General features: G+C 39.8%; 1 protein-coding gene across 4 annotated transcripts in view; it reads right to left on the reverse strand.

Moving 5' to 3' along the window:
- Positions 1 to 22,902, reverse strand: part of LOC131232687 (uncharacterized) — a 59,155-nt gene that overhangs the window by 17,739 nt on the left and 18,514 nt on the right. For 3 of the 4 annotated variants that reach the window (XR_009164906.1, XM_058229094.1, XM_058229097.1), the window contains exons 4-5: positions 16,720 to 16,774; positions 15,732 to 15,819 (exon numbers count right to left, since the gene is read on the reverse strand). Coding sequence is in view for 3 of the 4 variants with exons in the window: in XM_058229094.1 (XP_058085077.1) it covers positions 15,732 to 15,819; positions 16,720 to 16,774 (143 nt within the window). In the remaining variant the exon portion in view is untranslated. Of the gene's footprint in view, positions 1 to 5,766; positions 5,827 to 15,731; positions 15,820 to 16,719; positions 16,775 to 22,902 lie in introns of those variants that run through there. The other variant, XM_058229096.1, reaches the window with a different exon arrangement.

The following is a 22,902-nucleotide window of genomic DNA, read 5'->3' on the forward strand; positions in this document are numbered from 1 at the left end:
CGGAAATTAGAAAAACATTAGAAGCGCTTGATTCGCGCATCGATAAGATAGTGGAAGCTCGTTCATCCCAACCACAACCCAATCCAGAAACACAATGCGAGGAAAGTGATTCAAACTCACTTGTGGAGAATTCTGGAATTTGGAATGAAGAGTTGGATTGTGTTAATGAGCGTATGGTTCAATTTTCCGAAGAGTCGATTTCGATGACGATCCAGAGGAATGATCAAGAGACATGGGTATCTTTCAAATATAATGATTCTAACATATCTCACGCACATGACACAATTGATGATGAGGGAGAGGTTAGTTTATTCGAACTTCAACCCAATTTAGGAGTCAAATGTGAGGAAAGCGATCCCATTCCAAGTGTGTACTGCACTGAATTGGACGATGATGAGTATTAGGATTCAATCTCAAGTTTGGCCCACATCAATGATCAAGAGATTCAGGAGGTTGTCAACCGAAGTGATCTACTCCACCTATCTAACATGGCCAATTCAAATGTGGAGGATGAGCTCCTTACGACTGACCCTTCTAACTCTTGTGAGACATGTTTGGACCACTCCCCTGAATTAAATGATAATATGACTCGGGAGGGACGAGTTGCTCGATATGACTCTGGAATTTGAAACCAACCAATTGAGGCTACCATCTGAGGTGGACACTTTTGACGATGCAATGCCTCTACTGAGTAGCTTCAACAAACAGAGTCCTCACATCAATACTTCATCTACTGACCCTCAATCTGTCTGTGCAGGGCTAGAGCAAGAGAGAATACCTCCATTTACTTTTAAAGACGATGGAATCCTTGGGCAGATCATCACAAGTTTCAATATGGAAAATGAGTCACTCTCGGCTAAATTTCCCAACTCTTTAGATGATTGCTTCGCACACTTTGCAGATTCAAACGAACCTATGATAAAAGAAAAAGTGGATGCCTCGGTAGTTGTCACGGACCAAGAGAACCTTATTCTGAAGCCCCTCCTTCCCCAGATCCTGAACATTTATCATTAAAGGAGGAACTAAAAATTGAACCGAAGTCTGAAACTTCGGAATGTGTCGAGACTACATCACTTTCTGAGAATTTTTCTGAATTTTATCTACTTGTTGTCTCTAATTCACTATAGGATACTAACTTTGAAACTTTTTCTGTCACAAGTGAATCATATATACTTTGGATACCTCAAGCGATTGAATGACAAATTTTTGTTAAGGCCCATAAATTTCTCTAGAAATTCATGCTCCAAGGCATCAAAGCCTATTACAAAAAGGGCTTTTGGATGATCTTGTTGAGAAACCTACTAAGAAATTTATCAAGATATTGGTCGAAGGAGGAACCTTGTGGCATAACTGAGTAGCTTTTCCCATGCTTTCATAGGACTAGGGTAGTTTTCTTTATGTTGTTCTAGGATAATCGGCTTTATGCTGCTATAATAGTTTGTTTTTTGTTGGTTTCACTCTCGTGCCGACCCACTTTCAGGGTGAGATCTCTTTGGAAAAAGCCTCTTAACTCCATTAGGTACTATCCTTCTATCATTTCTCCTTCAATTTCGTTGCCTCATGTGCATTACATACTTATATCTTTTACATTGAGAACAATGTAGATTTTAGGTTGGGGATGGGAGATTAGGTTACCTAATCAGTGTTTTCTCAGTCTTGAGCAAAAATTGTGAATTTTTTAAAAAAAAATTTCTAAAAATTTTGTGAATTCGAGTGATTTTGAAGGGTATCCTTGATTTAAAAGTACAAAATACTTAATGTTAGTGATTTACGACTCTTAGATTCAGTTATCTGTTAGATTTCACTGTTAAGTTCGAATTATTAATCCATGATTAGAAGTTTTAAACATTGATTGAGTCATGATTTCACATGTCACATCTAGCTTACACATTAAGGTCTTAGTTCGATATTGAATTGTTAAGCTTGGAAGGAACCAGCCTGGGGAATTTGTCCATCATGTTCATTGAAAAATAAAAATAAAAAATTGAATACTCAGCTAAAAAAACAGTTGTCTTCGAAAACGGCTACCTGTTAAAGATCTTTAAAAAGTTTGACATAGTGAAGCCATCGATGGAAAAATCAAAAGCTGGAAGAATAAAACGGCTGAACTGTAAGGCAAGTTTCGGTTTTAGTTGGGTTATCCAGGAATGCTCTGTTTGATTATCAATGTTATCATGAAAATTGACGATTGGACTCTTAATGATGATAAGCCAAGGTTACACTATACACCCATGGAACTCAATGTTTAGAATTGTTCTAATCGATTAATTAATACTTTGAACTTGACCACGAAGTTTACCGTGCGCTCGAGTTTGGGAGAAGGAAATGCCCAACATTGATAAATCTTAGAATTCTATTGACTGGATTGTTTTTCAAAAATCACTTAAGTTTATAGAAATTGACCTATAATTCTTAAAATATTTTTCATATACTTTGCTCGGGACTAGCAAAATGTTTGTTGAGGATCAAATATTGCATATTAGACCCCAGTTATTACTTGGTTTTACGTACATGATAATGCTTAACGTCCTAGTTTAATCATGTTTTTGTTGCAAGGTGAAATTAAGGAGCTTGGACTGAAAAGGGTACTAAAAGCATGGATTTAACGCTCAGAAATCACCAAGGCAAGGGATGGATCTTAGGGGACCGAGATCGAAGAATATGCACGTCAAAGATCCGAGAAAACTCAACGATTGAAGTTAAAAGGGCCTAAAAATCGTCCAGAATGCAAGATCACAGGGTTCCCACCATCCGCCGGCTCGAAACTTTATATTTGGCCTGAGGACCCTAAATTAACTGTACACGTCGAATTTCAGCCATTGAATCCTTGTGGAAGTGGCCCAATGGATAGATCAGCCGATAAAACACTGATCCAGGGCCTACCTGATATCCGGATATACTTCAATTTTGGTCTTAACCCCTTAAATAGGAGGGCAAAATGGATGGACGAAGCGGATTTCTCATAAACACTACAGTGGACCCCACTTAAGGGGGTGCATGTGCACAATGTGCATGCACCGGCTGTGCACTGGAAATTATAAGATCAGTCAGCGCACGCTGAGCTGACCGATTGTTTTTTTTTTAATCGGAAACCCGCCAGCGGGCGGACGCTGTCTGACCGGGCGTGCTCAGTGGGCCACCATGATCGTTTTGTTGGATGATCTGAACCGTCCATTCGCCCTAACCATGGTGACCTTTTGGTCCCATGCACGCGTACACACGCAAATCGTCGTAAAACGCAGGATGAACGGTAGCTTGAGTTGACACAGTGGGCCGAACCGAAATTTCACCAAGAATCCAATGAACAAGGTGGATTTCTCCAAAAACATCACTATGGGGCCCACCGAGCATCTCAGTGCAGGAAAATCGCACCTTACGCACGTCCAGTTTTTCCGGACGTTGCGGGCGTTGTACGGCCCAGATGATGATAACAGCTCGGGAAGGGGGTCTTGACACCAACCATGGAGCCAAAATCAATTCTTGGGACGTCTACCGGCCGAAAAGTCCTTCCAAACGCAAGTTGAGTTGCATTGCTGCGTAACAGGCTGTGTAAGACCTTTTTCTGCGAAAGATCTCCTCCCACCGACTCCCAGCCTTAATATCTATAAAAGGGACAGAGAAAGAGAGAGAACGGATATCTTGGGACATGGGAAGCCAAGAAAAAGAGAGAGAGGGCTAGACAACTTCAAGTTTTCTTTCTTTCCTTTGATTTTGTTTAAAGATTTTTAGTTAATCATGGTTTTGGTTAGCTAAACCTCTTAGCTAGGGCTAAGAGGTGAAGCTTGTAGTGTGATGGGAGATTTTTCTTTATGCCTTTTGATTCATGTTTAAGCTGAACTAATTTTGATTCTAGTTTGATTATAAGGAATGCCTTTAGTTTTTAATGGTTTGTTGTGACTTAAATTACAATGGATCCGCGATAGCTTTGGGTATATTCTTTACATTAGTGAGATTGTGAAGATGGGAAGCCCTACTGTTCACCATCGTCTCACGGGCATGGTTGGATGATGGAATCCTTCCCTACGTTCATAACTCTCTCAGATTGGATGTGGATTGGTTAAATTTCTGTTGTTTACTTTGTCTCATGGGCATGGTTTTGTGATGGAATCAATTCTAATTCACATACCTCTCATCTCTTGAAAACTGGATCAAAGTAAGTTTAAATTTGATTTTTAATGATGTATCTTCCAACTGGATAAAGATGGGTCTCTAAATCCAGTTGTGTTTATGAATCAAGCATAGATCTCCCTGATCTCTACAAGTGGATCCTTGGCACCCTAGTTTCCCACCTTTGAATTTCACAAGTTCTAGTTTAATATTTCACCATTATTCTCTGATAGTTTCCTAGTTTAGATTACATCTTCTTCTAGTTCTAGTTCTGGTTACTTTCAGATTACAAAAAAGGTTCAGTCCCTGTGGATTCGACCTCGGTCTTACCGAGATTATTACTACATCGCAACCCTATACTTGGGGTGGTGAACAGATGGCTGCCATGAACGCATAAGAACAGCAACCTGAAGGCCCTCAACCACCAAGAGCAAGATCACATGGATCTACTCCCACGGCAAGGGTGATAACTCAAGAAGAAATGCGACAAGTGGTTGCAGAAGCCATTTGAACAGAAAGAGAACGTGGGAATATCGGAAGATTCCGTTATAAAATGCCACACCTAAGGGAAGTGGAAGAAGTGTCGTTCCTAGCAAACTTCAAACATCTAGATTTTCAAAATTTTAATGGAGATGGGTCCCCGGATGAACACCTCATGCACTTCATTACGACCATGGGTAACTTTTCTACTGTTCCACAGTATTGTTTGCGATTATTTGGTTCTTCCTTGATAGGAAAGGCATTTCGATGGTATTTTAGCCTAGCGCCAGAATAAATACGAATTTGGGATCAGATGCAAGACACTTTTATGTCGAACTTCTTCTCGTCATATCATGATGTTAGTATTACAGAACTAGCTTCTATACGTCAAAGAGAAAATGAGCCCGTGGAGAAATTCATCGATAGGTGGAAAACTTTAGGAGCTTCGTGCAAGCAATTACCTGAAGAAAAAGAGTAGGTAAAGATGTGCCTAAATTCCATGTAAACGGGAATTGCGTTCGGACTCACAAGTGCCAACATAAGAACCTTTCGAGACCTTGCTAATAAGGCACAAGCATTGGAACTAATAGCCAAGAAAATGCCGGTGTTTCAAAACAGAACAGAGAGAAGAGGATCAAACAGATTAAGGGTAAATACTATTGATCGGGAAAAGAAAAGAGACACATTTCGTAACAAACAGGAAATGAAAAGAAGAAAAAATTCAGGGCGTTACAAAAGGCCGTACGAATGATAAATGATCCCAATTACATGATCTTCACAAAGAATATATCTTCAAAAAGGAAGATGTTTTGCCGATGATGGAGCAATTATTAACTGTCGGAACTATCAAATTACCTCAGCCCAAATATCCAGAGGAAGTCGAGATGTCGAAAGAAAAGAATTATTGTTGTTATCATCGTTTTCTGGGGCATCCTACAGAAGACTGCTTCACATTGAAAGATATATTGCAGAAAATGATAAAGCAAGGCGAGATAGTAATAAAATAAATAAAATAAATAAAAAAATGGTGAAAAGCAAGACAGGAAAGTAACTATAAATGTGGCATCTGCAAGAGATCCGTCAAAGATATGGAAAGATAAAGTGAAAGTTGTTATGATAAGAAAATCATCATTTGTCATATCTCCTACAGCACATTCCACTAGAAATGTTCAAATATTATTATTCACAACTTCTTCAGTCATCCGCTGAAGAAATCAGTCCAGGCATGTTAGCCTCTATCTGCCAAGGGCAAGACGAACCAGTCAGAGAATTCATTAATCGATGGAGAATACTGGGGGCATCATGCCCATAATCGGCAAAAGAAGAAGAACAAGTCAAGCTATGTATAGATTGCACAAGGCCAAACATTGCATTGGGTCTTATTGGACCAGATATACGGACCTTTCAAGATTTGATTGTAAAAGCTTGTGGTCTAAAGAAGCTCGGTGTGATGGTGTTCAATTTTCATATGAATCGGTTGTTTCAAGATTCTAAAAAGACTTCAACTAGCAATGTCAAGGAAGAAGAAGACATGAAGAACTATCAAGATGGGCAAAGAAACATTGATAAAGGAAATACGAGAGGTTTTGCAGTGGAGAAAGTAAAGAAAAGATTCAGTCAATTCAAAGATTACAAAAAGTATACATTTGAAGAAGATATACTCCCCATGATGAATCAATTATTAGCTGTGGGGAAAATCAAATTGTCATGGCCAAAGCGTCCAAAGGAAATGAAGAAAATGAAAGAAAATAATTACTGTCGTTATCATCGTTTTCTTGGAGATCGAACTAAGAATTGCTTCGTCGTGAAGAAAATTTTACAAGAAATGATGGATAGTGGTGAAATAGTCATAAGGAAAGCGTATGATATAAGAGAAAAAGTAATGGCACGCAATCCCGATTGAAGATAATCATGATTATTTGAAAGAAAAGTCGCATGTTAATATGGACACGATCCTTCATATCTTTGTTATTATATGTACAACAAGACTCGTTTCATCAAGATATATCATCCCTGAAGATCGATGAAATTTTGATTTCGAAGATTACGAGCAAAATACTTCCTAATCAAAAGGGGGCATGACAAGCAGCACGATGAAAAAGTCTCAAAAGGCAAACGCTATGTAATCTTCTCTCCATATGAATGAAGAAAAGGTAGATTGATATTATTGCCAAGTTGATATACTATTTTAAATATAAATATCATCAAGGATACTATTATCAAGCAATGGCAATATATCATTTACGACAGCAGAATGCTATGCATAAGTTCTATGATAGCAATGGCGATTTATCATCTACAGCAGCAGAATAAACCTAGAAGGCTAACCAACCACAATCGACGATACATCAAATATCATGCGGGCAGCAATGAGAAGCCAATGGCCCTAAAAAGCCCACGAAGGCCATCACATGCTTAGACCCATGCGGGCAGCGAAGAGAGAGTCAACGACCAAAAGTCCTAAGTGACCAAAAGTCCACAAAGGCCAATCACGCGTGAGACCAATGTCATCTATACAGCTTCCGACAGCATCACGAAGGAAGGTGAGAGAAAATGCCCTCGTGAATGGGTTCGACCTGGCAGACGAAGAAAAAGCGGGCTGCAATGTGCGCTCTTTGGCTCGTCCATGGATAGTCCAACCATGCGTACCCCCTAGATTCCTGGTTTGATTCCAATAGAAACTCATGGGGATGGATCCTCTAAACGAGCTACCCCTCATCGATGGACTGGCGGCCTTGGATTTGGTACCCCTAAGGTAGCCTTGCGAGCCCCGTGAACTCTGGAGAGTTGTTGCGGCCAACCCTGCGCGTAAAACCTACCGAGTTCACGGCCCCAGTAGCTACACTGGGCCCCTCTGATGGATTGTCGTTTGTGAACTCCCCGGCCGCGATAAGTCCAACAAACTCGGAAGAGTTACAGAAACCATTCGTGTAAGACCCAACTCCAACTACTTAGAGTCTAAAAAATTGTGTCACTCCACTACTCAAGAGCTTAAACTGTGTGAAAGTGTCCAGTCAAGTCAAGTCAAGTCCAGTCAAAGTATGTTCAATTAAAAGTATACTAGCTCCACTACTCAAGAGCTTAAACTATGTGTAGGATCAAAATGCTATAAATGCATATGTTCGCCTATTTTACTTAAAGATATGCTCAAATATGCAATTGCCTGATACGATAAAATAAGTCATGAAAATCTCAAACACTGATTAAACAACATAACAGAAATGCATTTCTTTTTAATCAGGTTCAAATTATAGCAATAGCAAGTTTGTTCAAAACATTTGCGACTTTCTATTCAAAAGTTAGTTCTTTAAGATCAACCATATGAATTGTGGATCTTCGATTATAATATGCTTATCCTTTTAAAGAGAACGACGATGTTTGTCTCTTGCTTTGCTGATGATGAAGGTTATCTTGTAAAATTCGTAAGGGTGAAGGAGGATGAAAATATGAAGAATCAACATTTTCTTCTAGAAGATTCGAGAATTCAGATGCATTCTTTAAAGAGACACCAAATGATATCCATCCTTCAAGAGTATCAGCAGATTTCACTTCGCAAATATTATCTTTTGAAGAAATCTTTATGCAAAGTTGGCCTGGAGAGGGGGCACGATCTGTTTCTTCAAAGTAGCCGATGCATTGGTCTTTTTGGTAATCTCTCATACGAGGAGGAAGAATCTATATGACATGGTCTACTGGGTAACAATTATGCACTAAGTGATATTAATGAACCCACCAGCGCATCCAACAATAAGAAGCATGAACTGGATAATTATAGCCAGGAATTATGCGTGACCCAGTATGAACGTTCAAAAGTTGCTTCTATATCAAGGCCCAATTATATGGTCCGATGTCATAACTTCTCATTGTTCTAGTAACGGTATCACAAGTCTCCGATATAGTTTGATCAAATCCAAATTGACGATCAAATCTGCTTGGATAATATGGTTCGCGCCAGAATGTGCTCCCTTCTCTCAATGGAAGAGTACTAGATCTGATAGAAACAAGGAACAAATGTTCGCCAAAAGAGATGGAATCATCGTCGACAACTTCTCTGTCTTCCGGAAAGCTAGTAAATGGAAATTGAAAGAAGTCGATAGGATCACTATTCTCTATCTTTCTGGTGACCCAACCATTCAACTTCTCAATCATCTTTCTTAGTTGATAATGCTGAAGAGGAAGCTGATGAGGATTTGAATAGGCTCTTTCAAAGTCAGCAAAAGTCCAAGGAAAATACACTCCTAGCCAGCCTATGAAGAAATGTCAAGGAGCACAAACTGGAAAAGACTCAAGAGTAGAATATTCAGGACTGGAAATGACATCTCCGAAGGGGCGATATAATGAGCAAAGAACTGGAGGAGCTAATGAATATTTCTGACCCTCCGCCATTGCACCCGGGACCACAAAGAAGGTCTGCCTGATGATTTCCACTTGTTTTGAATTGGAAAATATCACCAAGCTTAGCCAGTAAGCTAGGAAAGCAGCTAATTCGCAAGAAGAGCTATATTCGGCGGTGCTCTTAATATTTTCACGAATAATCTTGAGATCTCGATGATTCTGGCCTGCAAAGCTGTCAAGATAAATATTCGATTATTAAAGAAAGACGATCTGAATGTATATAAAATGAAATTTCCAAAAGAGAAGGTAGAAAGAAAGAGATATATCGTAGTTTGCGGGAAAAATGAGCCAACCAGCCAAGGGAATTAATTTCATCAGGCTGTAGGAAATTAGCCATTTCTCTGAAGAGCTCGAGAGTGGTCTTTGAAATCTCAGATTTATTATCTCCTGCAGAAGTGAGAGTAAATTCTTCATTTGAATGTATATATGCATCGAAGATATTGCCCATGATAGGGAGCCCTGATATGCAAAGAAGATCCCACATGGTGATACTGATTTCACCTCAAGGAAGGTGGAATGAATTGGCAATTGGAGACCAATGATTGAGGAAGCCTCTGAAGATAGCCCCATCCCCGTAAAAATGTTCCGATGTGGCTATGATCGCGTCGAAAAGGCTGATATGTTCCAGAACGGCAGTATGTTTCCGAGCAATGGCTCGAGCCTAAGCACTGTAAAAATTGCGATGAGACAAAAGACTCATTGCCAAGAATCTTTCTATATTCCAAGATGATCTTTCGGAAAAGAAGTGTTGTTGAGCAGTCTCAAAATAATGAGTAGGAAAGGGTTGCTGAGGATCATAGCATGGGCGTTAAAATCTCATCTTATGAATTCCACCAACCCTCTGGCGGGCTCCATTCTCTTCCAGATATCCTTCTAAAATCCTTGGTTCCGTCATAATCCAATTATTCATAGAAACAAGACTGTTTCAAATCATTTGATTATATAGTTCACTATGTAGAATCGACCAATGACAACGCAAATTGATGGGAATAATAACTCTCTTGTCCTCAGAAGAAAGAACTCCAAAACTTCTTCATGAATCTCTATACAATCCCAAGTGTTCTTGAAAGTTTGTCTAGATTCCGAAGAAGATGAATAATTCTTCCTTCTTGAAGACGAAGCCTTCGAGTGTTTCATATATATGGATTTAAGATTATCAAGATTAAAGACTTTGAGAAGAAAAAAAGAAAGAATTCGAGGCTCAAAAGAAAATTTGGCAGAGCTTCAGAACTTGGAGAAACTATACTAAGTACAAAGGAGTTGTGCGGGCAACGAGTTGCGCTAGCAAAAAGTTGCGCGGATAGTGGAGTAGCGCGGACAGTGAAGTAGCGCGGATAGTGAGTTGCGCGAATAGTGAGTTGCGCGAAATGTCAAGATTGTGCGATCGAGCTCTGGTTTGGAAGAATTTTCGAATGGAAGAAAAGGTTAAAGGTGCAGTATTTATAAGAAGAGCGGACCTGAGAAGAATCGTGCGAGGCCCGATTCAGAGGAATTGCACAAATCCGCGAAACTCGAATCCTGGACAAAAGATTTTGATCCTTCATTTGACCTGATGATCAGGCAAACATAGGATCAAGGGAGCATCTGTTGGAGCATGAAATTTGATTAAGAAAAGAAGTGAAGAAGGAAGAAACCAAAGAAGAAATTGAAGAAAATTCGAATTGAGCGGGTGAAGAGTTGCATAGGGCAACGACATGATATTCACATATTCGTTTGGAGTGAATACAAGGTGGGTCCCAGGGCACAAGATTCAATGCCTTGCACGTGTGAAAGCCTATAAACACCCCCTTCCCCCTTCATTTGAGGGATCGGATTTCTCAGAAAACTGATACCTCCGACAGGTATCGAAGAGGAGAGAGAGACAAGGAGGCAAAACTGCGCAACTCTTATTGAGTTGCGCAGGTCCGCGCAACTCCTCAGCCTGCGCAACTCAATAAGAAGTTACACGGATGATCTAAAAAAGGGGGCATGTATATGTTATTTTGAGGGCTTTTCTTCAGGATATTGTGATATCTCTTCATATTATTCATGAAGGCATATGAACGAAGGAAGATCCGCCCAACTCCTCTCCCATGGAGACTGGAATGATATGAGCCGAAATGCTGTCAAAATTAACATTGAACTCATTCAATATTTGTATTCTTTTGTCATAAGTATTTTATCTTGGAATCAAAGGATAAAAGGATGTAAACGAATCCATAATGAATAAAATATGACGATTATTCTCTACATTTCTTCTTTCTTATTATTAACTGAGATAATTCCCAAAACAAACACTATTCGTTTCTTGTCGAAACAAATATCATCTTTCTTGGGCATCTCTATCACGGTGTCATGGGTTCCTTTACAAAGAACTGTTGTATGAAGTCATAAATACTCCCAAGGACCCATACCACTTTGATTCACCGAAGGTTTTAGTTGGAACCCTTGTTTGTGGATTTGGACCACCATAGGAAAGTATGCGTGTTAGCTTCACCATCGCTTTATAACTTTCGATCAAAGAGTCAAGGTTGATCGAGAGGGATGCGGGTGACATTCATCAAAATTATGTCACCCCAAATATCATCCTTGTATATGCCAATTTTAAATTATAACAAACACCTTCGAGTCACAATGGTGGCAGTGTTGCAATGCAACCTTATATGGTTTTCGATGCCTTCAGTTGGCAACTTAAGCTTATCAATTACCTCTTGAGATATGATGTTCATTATACTATCGCCATCGATGATCATGTTACATAATCTACGAAGGTATTTTACCAGCGTATAGAAAACAGTGGTCCACCGCCATTCTTCCACTTCCTCCTCGATGGTAGTAAGGAGGCGGTGTATGATAAGAGTAGAGCCTTCATCCCCAGCTTCAACCGCAGTTTCAACAGGAGGATCCTATGGCTGTGATGCAAGTTCTACATAAGGTTGTTTCATGTCGATGTGCTCATCGTAATACTCATGACCATCTGGGTAGAAGGGGTCCTCATTACCGCAATAATTGAGGTTCCTGGCTTGTGGACACTCATTAAAAAAGTGTCCTATCTATCTGCAACAATAACAGTCAACACCCTCTCATTCTCTTTTGACGGAAGGATTAAGATTACTATCGTGTCCCCCGTTGTCACGTCCCAACACCGTTGGTTGGTTTTGGTACGAATTCTGTAGCGGTTGGAGTTGCAAAGGTTGAGGCTGCCTTACAAGAGGAGTCTACATCTGTGGGCAAGACTGAAAAGGGTGTGGAGGTGGTTAGTAGACCTGTGGTGGAGTCTGGTTGAGATGTGGAACTGAATCACGGAAGGTTCCCTAACTGGAGAACCAAAGCGTCAGATAGTTTGTTGTTGCAGTTGTTGTTCAACTCGTTGAGCCTTCTGATGAACATAATCTACTGTCTCGAAATCATACATGACCATCTCGCATAGAATCTCTTGGCGTAACCCTGCCCGATAGCGATTAGCTATTACGCTGTACATCTCTGCAAGCTTACAATGGACAGAAAGCTCAATGAAATTTTCGGTGTGGTCATCCACAGATAAAGCTCCCTTTTTGAATGCAAGGAGCTCCTAGAGAAGAATATGCATGTAATCTAAAGGTAAATACTTACTTTCCAGCTCCCTTATGTTAAATTACCTACTGATAGCAAGATGACCCATGATGAGATTTTTGCAGTCAATGCTTTGCCAGTAGATTCTTGTTGGGCCCTTCAACTTGACCTTGACAAAGGCCACTTGCTAGACATCATCCATGTCGTACCATGCAAATTAATCTTCAAACGTTGTAATCCAATTGACAAAAGCATTTGCATCGAGACGACCTATGAAATCCGGAATTTCCACCCGTGCTTTCTTGGTAATATCATCTTTCTTGTGCATCTCTATCTTGGTGTCATGGGCAATCTGCAAAGAGTTGTTGTATTAAGTCATAAATAAACTCCTGAGGACCCGTACCATTTTTTATTCACCAAAGGTTTTTAGTTGGAACCCTTATTATGGATTTGGACCACCATCAGGATCTCCAATAGGATCAGGTTGCTTACCATGGTGTTCTCCACATAGTTAGTCAATAGCAGTTTCTAGACTATCTACCCTTGCGAATAACTCGGTGATACAATTGTCTCATTGTTGATCAGTAAGCCTCCCTCGATAAACGTTACCACTACGGGTAGACAGTGTGACATCGGAAAGTAATGGATAGAATATGACCTATTTTTATTTTTATTTTTTTGCTTTTAATGGGTTGGAATAGGAGCCCTTTTTTTGTTTTGGGGGTTTTAATGAGATGGAATGGGCTGATTTTGGGGTTTTAATTGGGCTAATTTTTTAGTTTTAATGGGCTAGAATAATGATGATTTTGGGCGATTTAATGGGTTGGAATAAGGCTGATTTTAGGGGGTTTAGTGGGTTGGAATATGGCTGATTTTAGGTGTTTTAATGGGCTAGAATATGGCCAATTTTGAGGGTTTTAATGGATTGGAATATGGCTGATTTTAGGGGATTTAGTGGGCTGGAATAAGGCTGATTTTGGAATTTTAATGGGTTGGAATGTTGCTGATTTTTGGGGTTTCAATGAGCTGAAATATTGATGATTTTGAGGGTTTTAATGGGTTGGAATATGGCTGATTTTGAGTTTTAATGGGCTGGATAATGGAGGTAGATGGCCGAAAAAAATTCAGTAGAGCCTTCCCTTGTAAATTGGACTTTTGGGCTTTGTAAAAGAAAAATTAAAATTAAAATAAAAAATAAAAAGTGAATGGGTTTGGGATGAATGGATGAAATGAAATAAAGGAAAATAGGCAAAATTTTATGATTAAAGAACCTAAACACAATAATATTAAGATTGTTGTTGATCCAGGACTTCAACCCAGCTGTTGGAACCTTGCTTTGATACCAAACTAGCATAGCCGTCTGATGGGAAGGATCCGCCCAAGCATAAACACCTTCAATCTAAGCACGAGAACTCAAAACAAATAGAGAACAATTGCATAAATTTGATTCCATTCAAAAGGTGCCTTCCGACTACTCATCCCAGGCCTTTTTATAAGGTTTTGAAACGTACATATAAGGAAAATAAATAAGGTCATTAAAAATCAATGACTTATTACAAATATGGAAACGAGATAATAAAAAAATATATAAGAATGCATTAAAAATGTTGACTAATGGATTATTCATAACTAGCTTATTGATTTTGCTAGCTAATTACCTAAATAAGCTATCTACCTAAATGGGAGGCTTGGGCTTCCTTATTGATGGGCCGGCTATTGGGCTTAATGGGCTTGGGCCTGGCCCATGGATCGTGGGCCCATATCAGTACATTGCCTTTAGATCCTTCAACTTGTACCAACTCATTCCTAACTAGACCACTTCTTGGTTCCCATTGCACATGACCAAACCATCTAAGACTGCTTTCCCTCATCTTATTACCTTTGGTGCTACTCGTAAGTTCCCTCAAATGTATTCATTTCTAATCCTATCCTTCTTTGTCTTGCCACTCATCCATCTCAAAATCCTCATTTCAGCTACACTCATCCTAAGCACATGTTCCTTATTTGCCCAACATTATGTCCCATAAAGCATGGCTGGTCTTTTAGAGCTATCTTGTAAAATTTCCCATTTACTTTGAGTGGTACTTGACAATCACATAAAACTCCACAGGCACATCTCCATTTCTTCCACCCCACTTGAATTCTATAAACAACATCCTTCTCAATCTCTTCACTCCAAAGTGGCCATTTTGGGAAACTTCCTGATCAGCAATCTTAACTAATTCCTCATTCTCACTCCTAATGACACTAAAATTCCACTCCATATACTTTAAATTCTAAAGCATCCCTCCATAAATCTCTCTCATCCTATCAATCAAAACTATCTCATCTGCGAACAGCATACACCATGAGAATTCTTCCTGCAAATGCCTTGTTAACTCATCCATAACTAATGCGAAAAAGTACATGCTCAATGTCAATGCCTGGTGCAGGCGTACAGTAATTCATAACTCACTTATCTCTCTACTAGTGCTCCTCGCATTTGTGATTCCTTCCTCATACATATCTTTAATCATATTGATATATCCATTTGAAACTCCTTTCTTTCCCAACAACCACCAGATTAACTCTCGAGGGACACTATCTTAAGCTTTCTCTAAGTCAAAGGAGACCATGTGGAGATCCTCCTATTCCTATATTTCTCCATCAATTGTCCAAGTAGCAAAATAGCTTAGCGGTAGACCCATCTAGCATGAAACCAAACTGATTTTCTGATACATTCATCCCATGCCTTAGTCTTTGCTCCAATCCAAGTTGCAATTCTTCTACCTTTCTTTTTTTCAATTGGCATCGGTAAAAAGTTATGAAAATACATATGACATGCACATAGGTCTTTTAATTCATCTACTTAAATGGTTTTAGACAATACACGCACATCAACTGTAATTGAAGTTCCCAAAGAAGACTGATGAAGATGTGAAACAAGAGAAAACATATCCACATGCTATAACAAATCTACCAATGGGAACTATGTGGTGGGTGGTTCCAATAAAACAGTAAAATGCAACCAAAAACATGACATGTAAAGAGCTATGCATGAATACACAAAACAAAATAAAATTTCTTACTTAAAAATATAACAATTCAACCAGAAGAGCCTGAACATATAAAAGATATTTCTGAAGAGATGAGAGAGATATAAAAGTGGACGGTGGCCGGTAATAGGGTTGGAAGAGAAAATGAAGAAATTAATATGGTAAAGAAATCATGTACCATACCTTCCAATTTGGAGGGGTCATTTTGTCAATGACAAGGATATGATGATCCCATCTGTCCACAACTGCTTCCAGAATATTCCTAGATAAACTGCAGATGATGGACATAGGAGCATGTCAAGCATACTCTTGAATGGATAAGGGTAAGTTTGATGTCTTGAAAAGCATGCAACAAGGAATTGAATAACATACAGAACCAAAAGTCAGTTTACTTCAGGTCTTGCCTGAAATTACTCATGATCTGTTTTGAGCACAAAAGGCAAACAAGAAGAAGCCCATCTAACAAGGTTGTGCTCTCCAACCCACCCTAGACTGTCGAATCAATGGGGGTGGTCACCCCATATTCATCCAAATTGTGTTTTGGTACACAACTGAACTCACCCTATGTTAAGAACCAGCATGCCAAAAGCCCTGGGACTGATAGAAAGCATCAAGCTAGGCTTTTAAACCATTGGGCTCATAGAATACCACCACACTCTGCAGCTGACTCGGCCCACTATTTGGTGGTCTGGCCTCTTTTTCTAAGTAAACCCTTTTCACTTGGAGAGGGCATAGCAGCTACACTCTGATTATCCAGGTAATACTTTCCACCTTAAGATGGGATGGCGGTTGCACTCTGGTTGTCCATGTAACCCTTTCTACATCGTGGTGGCTTTCACTTTGGTCTAGGTTACCCTTTCCATAGGTAGCCCCTTCCATGACTCGAATACTACTCATACAAATTGTTAAAAACCTAACCAATACGCCCAAACCCCACGACTGATCGAACTTGTCAAGTTAGGGCATTTAAACCATTGTGAGCATAACACCCTAAGTGCAACATGGCTAGTTAAGAATCAACAAGATCAGCCATCCAAAAGCATCACCTCTATGGCTAGCTAGTGAGAAGAAATGGTTGACAAGTTCCAAAAACTTTTAGGAGGGTGAGTCAATCCATTTTAGCGTGCAACAGAATTTCAAAACGCTTAAATAAATAGAATAAGGAAATTACCGCAAAACAGATCTATTATATACCAACTTTGGAGGAGCTGAGAGGACATCTTCTTCTGAAACAAAAGAACGCAAGGAATATATTATTATGTCTACAAAAAGGGTGCCATTAAAGTGAAGGAAAAAAAAAATTAAATTAAATTAAAATAGTAAAACAGATGGTAAGGGAATAGATAGTGCCGTCTTCATGCTTTCTTGTCTGGGAAACTCAATATATTATGTGGTTAACGGTCATGTATTTGACTGGTTGTTGTGAAGTGCTTCAAAATTCTAAGCAGAACTAACAGATTCCAAGGAAAAGCCACTACAAATTCTTGCATTTTCTCTCAGATGTAGAGCTGTCAATGGACCGGGCTCAGGTTGAGCAAAGTCAAATTATTGAATAGTCCTGGCCAGAACAGTCCAAAATCTGGGCCACAGACAATGGCCAGGCTCGTTGATAGACCTCCTCAGGTGCTGGCAGACCATTGTCAGACAATAAAAGAAACATCATAGGAAGAGTTTGTCTGCTCAGCCATGTTCAGGATCTACACAGCAATTTGGTTCAATCTGATTTTCCCATTTTCACATTGCAAGTTGTAATTTGAGAGGATTGTTGGAGAAGTACCCCAACCTGAATAAGGACATCCGAGATACTTTTAGAGTTTATTAGAGACGGAGGAGAGCTACCCCGGTTTCGTTACGGCTAGATGATCATTACATGGGGCCCTGTGGGCCCAATTTAAGTTCCTAGCCCCGTTGAAGACACCAAATGCATGATCGTGCATCTTTAAAGACCCTACACTAGAAAGATGCATGTGGGTTGCTTAGTTGGGAGTGTTGGACCACTGAATCTCGCACTTGGACCGTTGAATTGTGACCATGGATCATCTTAATCGTGGACCCATTGGATACAATGGAGCCATTGGGATGGCATAGTTTAGTTTTTTTTTATATATATAGATATTTTGGTTTATTTTATAATTTAGTTAAAATAAGAGTGTTTTAGACATTTTATATGCAGTAAGAGTATTTTTGTAAAAACACCTCAAAAAGACTATTAAAGGGTTGGGTGTGTGAAGCCCTAGGGAGAGATGGAAAAAAAAAATTTCTCCTTTGTTGTTTTGAGCAAAGAAATGCCTCCTGTGATTGGAATTTGCAGTGAATTCATGGAGTGATTCCAACTATCTTCTCTCTGTTTTTCTTTTCTACAAAGTTTTTTTTTTCTTTCACTTTTCTCTTCTTCCGTCTCTCTAATTTCTTTCTTTTTATTTTGTTTCCTCTCAAACCCTATCACCACCATCCCCAAAACCCTCTAGACCTAAACCCTACCCAACCATACAACCATAGGGACCCTATTGAAGACCCCACATGCATGATTGTGCATCTTTAAAAACCATACACTAGGAAGATGCATGTGGGTTGCATAGTTGGGAATGTTAGACCGTTCAATTTCGCACTTGGACCGCTGAATCCTAACCGTGGATCATCTTGATTGTGGAGCCATTGGGATGGAGTAGTTTGGTTTTTTTTTTTTTTTTTTATAGATATTTTGGTTTATTTTATAATTTAGTTAAAATAAGGGTGTTTTAGACATTTCATATGCAATGAGAGTATTTTTGTAAAAACACCTCAAAAAGAATATTGAAGGGTTGGGAGTGTGAAGCCCTAGGAAGACGAGGAAAATAAAATTTTATTCTTTGTTGCCTTGAGCTAAGAAAAGCATCTTGTGATTGGAGTTTTCTGTGAAGCCATGGAGTGATTCCAACTATCTTCTCTCTCTGTTTTTCTCATCTTCATGGTATTTTTTTCACTTTTCTCTTCTTCCCTATCTCTATTTTCTTTCCTTTTTCTTTTGTTTCATCCTAAATCCCATTTCCACCATCCCCAAAACCTTCTAGACCTAAACCCTACCCAACCGTACAACTACAGGGACCTAGTTGCAGACCCCACAAGCATGATCGTGCATTTTTAGAAGACCCTACACTAGAAAGATGCATGTGGGTTGCTTAGTTGGGAGTGTTGGACCGTTCAATTTCACACGTGGATCGTTCAATCCTGACCATGGGTCATCTTGATCGTGGACCCATTGGATACGATGGAGCCATTGGGATGGTGTAGTTTAGTTTTCTTCTCCTTCTTTTTAGGAATTTTGTTTTATTTTATAATTTAGTTAAAATAAGGGTGTTTTAGACATTTTACATGCAATAAGAGTATTTTTGTAAAAATACCTCAAAAAGACTATTAAAGGGTTGGGCATGTGAAGCCCTAGGGAGAGATGGAAAATAAAATTTTCTTCCTTGTTCCTTTGAGCAAAGAAAAGCCTACTGTGATTAGAGTGTGGTGTAAAGCCATGGAGTGATTCCAACTATCTTTTCTCTCTGTATTTCTTCTCTTTAAGGTATTTTTTTCACTTTTCTCTTCTTCCCTCTCTCTATTTTCTTTATTTTTATTTTGTTTTCTCCTAAATCCCATCCCCACCATCCCCAAAACCCTCTAGACCTAAACCCTACCCAACCGTATAGCCGTACAAACCCCGTCGAAGACCCCACATGCATAATTGTGCATCTTTAAAAACCTTACACTAGGAAGATGCATGTAGGTTACTTAGTTTGAGTGTTGGATCGTTGAATTTTGCACGTGGACTGTTGAATCATGACCGTGGAACATCTTAATCATGGACCCATTGGATACGATAAAGCCATTAGGATGGCATAGTTTAGTTTAGTTTTTATATATATATATATAGGTATTTTGGTTTATTTTATGATTTAGTTGAAATAAGGGTTTTTTAGACATTTTATATGCAATAAGAGTATTTTTGTAAAAACACCTCAAAAAGACTAATAAAGGGTTGGACGTATGAAGCCCTAGGGAGAGATGGAAAATGAAATTTTCTTCTTTGTTGCTTTGAGCAAAGAAAAGCCTCCTGTGATTGGAGTTTGGTGTGAAGCCATGGAGTGATTCCAACTATCTTCTCTATATGTTTTTCTTCTCTTCAAGGTATTTTTTTTTTTTTTCACTTTTCTCTTCTTCCCTCTCTATATTTTCTTTCTTTTTCTTTTGTTTCCTCCCATCCCCACCATCCCCATAACACTCTAAACCTAAACCGCACCCAACCGTACAACCGTATGGACCCTCAAAACCTAAGTTAGCATAGGGTTTAATGAGTCCATTGCATTTGAGTCTAGGGTTTTCATATTGCCACGTCTAAAGTAAGAAGCTTTTTCCATCTTCATCACATTGCATTTAGAGAATTTAGTTGTTAGTCTTTCCCACTTAGTGCGCCCAGTTTATGCCCACCTGTAGTGGGCGCGGTTTTGTTCTACACCCCACAATGAATTTAGAACAACTTGTCGAGGCTATCAATGTCATCAATAACCACCTCATGGCCATCGAGGCCCAAACTAGAACCACCAATAACCAACTGACAGCCCTCCGGAATGAGACAAATACTTACATGACCGAGTTGGAGACTTGCCTTCTTGCAGACCATGAAAATTTGAAAGATGACCAATCCCAGGCAGGAGGTCACAGTGGAGGATGTGAGAGGGTGTGGCCGAGGTGTTGGCCGTGGTGGGAGGCGTACCCAACCACCCCTTGTAGAGTACCAAACCCACCCTGATCCCGATGAGCAAGTGATGAAGAGCATTAAGATTGAAGCATTGAGTTATGATGGCCGCTTGGACCCAAAGGCATTCCTTAACTGGCTTGTAGACATGGATCATTATTTCGAGTGGTAAGATATGTTCGATCGTCGTCAAGTGAGGTTCGCTGAGATAAAGTTGATGGGCGAAGCCAAATTTCTTTGGACGAATGTCAAGCGGAAGGTGGAGAGGTCTGGAGATAACCTAGTCTCACTATGGGTTGAGATGAAAGAGATCTGGAAAGAAAAGTACCTTCCACTCTCATACCGCTAGCTTTTGGAATAGTGGCAATCCCTTCTACAGGGATCAATGCTCGTAGCTAATTACATCGGCAAGTTTGATGAATATATGATGCATTGTAACATCGAGAAGGACCCGTTAGCGACCCTTTCATGTTTCAGAATGGACCTCCGATTCGAGCTTCAGTGTGAGCTCATTCCTCTCAACATTAACAACCTAGAGCATGCCTATCAAGTAGTGCAAGAACTTCAGTGGTACCTGAAACCGCAATTCGTGAGGCGATTCAACTTTTGTGAAACTATCACCCCAAAATTGTGCTAGTGATGAAGAATATGGAGTTGAGATCGTGCCACTTTCGGTTGATAGATGCACCTTAGCCCATGCCAAAGAGAGTGATGATTGGTGCAGGAATTCAATTTTCCACACTTACGTCAAGTGTGGTGATAAAAACTGAAAGGTGATAATTGATAGTGATAATTGCACCAAGGTGGTCTCCCCTAACACTATATCCTGTTTGGATTTGAAACCCATTCCTCACCCTCAGCCCTATCGTGTTGCATGGGTTAATGCATCCCCAAAATTGGTTTTTCAACAGTGTCTTATTCCCATTCAATTTGCTTTCTACAAAGACACTGTGGTGTGATGTTTTTGCCTATGGATGTAAGCCACATCATCTTGGGCAAACATTGCTTGTATGATCGTGATGTGACACTCTTCAGTCGTTTGAATACATGTTCATTTATATATTAAGGTAAAAGAACAAAGATAAATCCTCTTCCACCTAAAAGCACCCCGAAGGAGGACGTCAAGAAGGGTGATCCAAAAGATGAGGAAGTCTGAGCCCAAGTCCCTTCACATCATAAACACCAAAGAGTTTGAAAGGAAGACTAAGGCTTATTCGATGGTGTATGCCCTCATGGCAAGAGAGGTCACACCCGAGGTTAGGGAATGTGTTACCACTTGAAGTGATTCCAGTGTTGGAGGAGTTTAGCAATATTTTCCCTAAGGTCCTACCGAATGAGCTTCAACCCATGCAGGACATTCAGCATGCCATTGATCTTGTCCCCGGGTTGACTCTATCAAACCTTCCCCACTATCAAATTAACCCCGCCGAGAATGCGGAGTTCAAGAAACAAGTTGATGAGCTTATTAGAAAATGATTCATTCAGGAGAGTTTGAGTCCATGTGTCATACCAACCCTCCTCACACCTAAGAAAGATGGCACTTAGCGCATATGCGTGGACAGTCGAGCCATCAACAAGATCACGATCAAGTATTGATTTCCTATACAGCATCGTGACGACATGTTGGATATGATAGCCAGTGCCACAATCTTTTCTAAGATTGACCTCAAAAGTGGGTATCATCAGATACGTATTCACCCAGAAGATGAATGGAAGACAGCCTTCAAGACGAAGGATAGGCTATATGAGTGGCCAGTCATGCATTTTGGCTCGACCAACGCTCCAAGTAAGTTCATGAGAGTAATGACCCAGGTGTTGAGGCCATTAATGGGTTAATTCTTGGTGGTATATTTTGACGACATCCTCATTTATAGTACATCCAAGGAACAACACCTCTACCATTTGAGGCAAGTTTGCAGGATCCTTAAAACGGATAAGTTATATGCCAACCTGAAGAAGCGTTCTTTCATGTCTGAAAAAATTTTCTTAGGCTTCATTTTTTCATCCAAGGTCATGTCTGTGGATCCCGAGAAAGTAAAGGTTATAGTAAGTTGGCCTAAACCGCAAAACATTTATGAGGTGTGTCGCTTTCATAGTTTAGCCACTTTTTATAGGCAGTTCATTAGAGGTTTTAGTTCCATTATGGCTCCCATCACGGATTGCATTAAGAAGGGAGAGTTCAAATGGACTAATGCGGCCTCCAAAGCGTTCAAAGATATGAAGGGCAATATGATTGAGGCTCTTGTCATGAGCCCTCCTGACTTTTCTAAAGTCTTCGAAGTTGCATGTGATGCATCTAGAGTAAGTATGGGTGGAGTACTTAGCCAGGAAGGGCACCCTGTTGCCTATTTTAGTGAGAAGTTGAATGAGGCGAAGTAACAATACCTATGACAAGGAATTCTACGCGGTAGTACAATCCTTGCGACATTAGCGACTACCGCAAGGGTTCATTTTGTTTTCCAACCATAAGGCTTTACGATACTTCAACTCCTAGAAGAAATTAAACCCAAGGCATGTCAAGTGGGTTGAGTTTCTCTAGGAGTACACCTTTGTTCTGAAACACAAGGTTGGGGTCGAGAACAAACATGTCGATGCCCTTAGTTCGAGTGGTGTTACTCCAATCCATAAGCGTAG

The sequence above is a fragment of the Magnolia sinica genome, chromosome 18, assembly GCF_029962835.1.
Source record: "Magnolia sinica isolate HGM2019 chromosome 18, MsV1, whole genome shotgun sequence".
In the NCBI taxonomy this organism is placed as follows: Eukaryota; Viridiplantae; Streptophyta; class Magnoliopsida; order Magnoliales; family Magnoliaceae; genus Magnolia; species Magnolia sinica.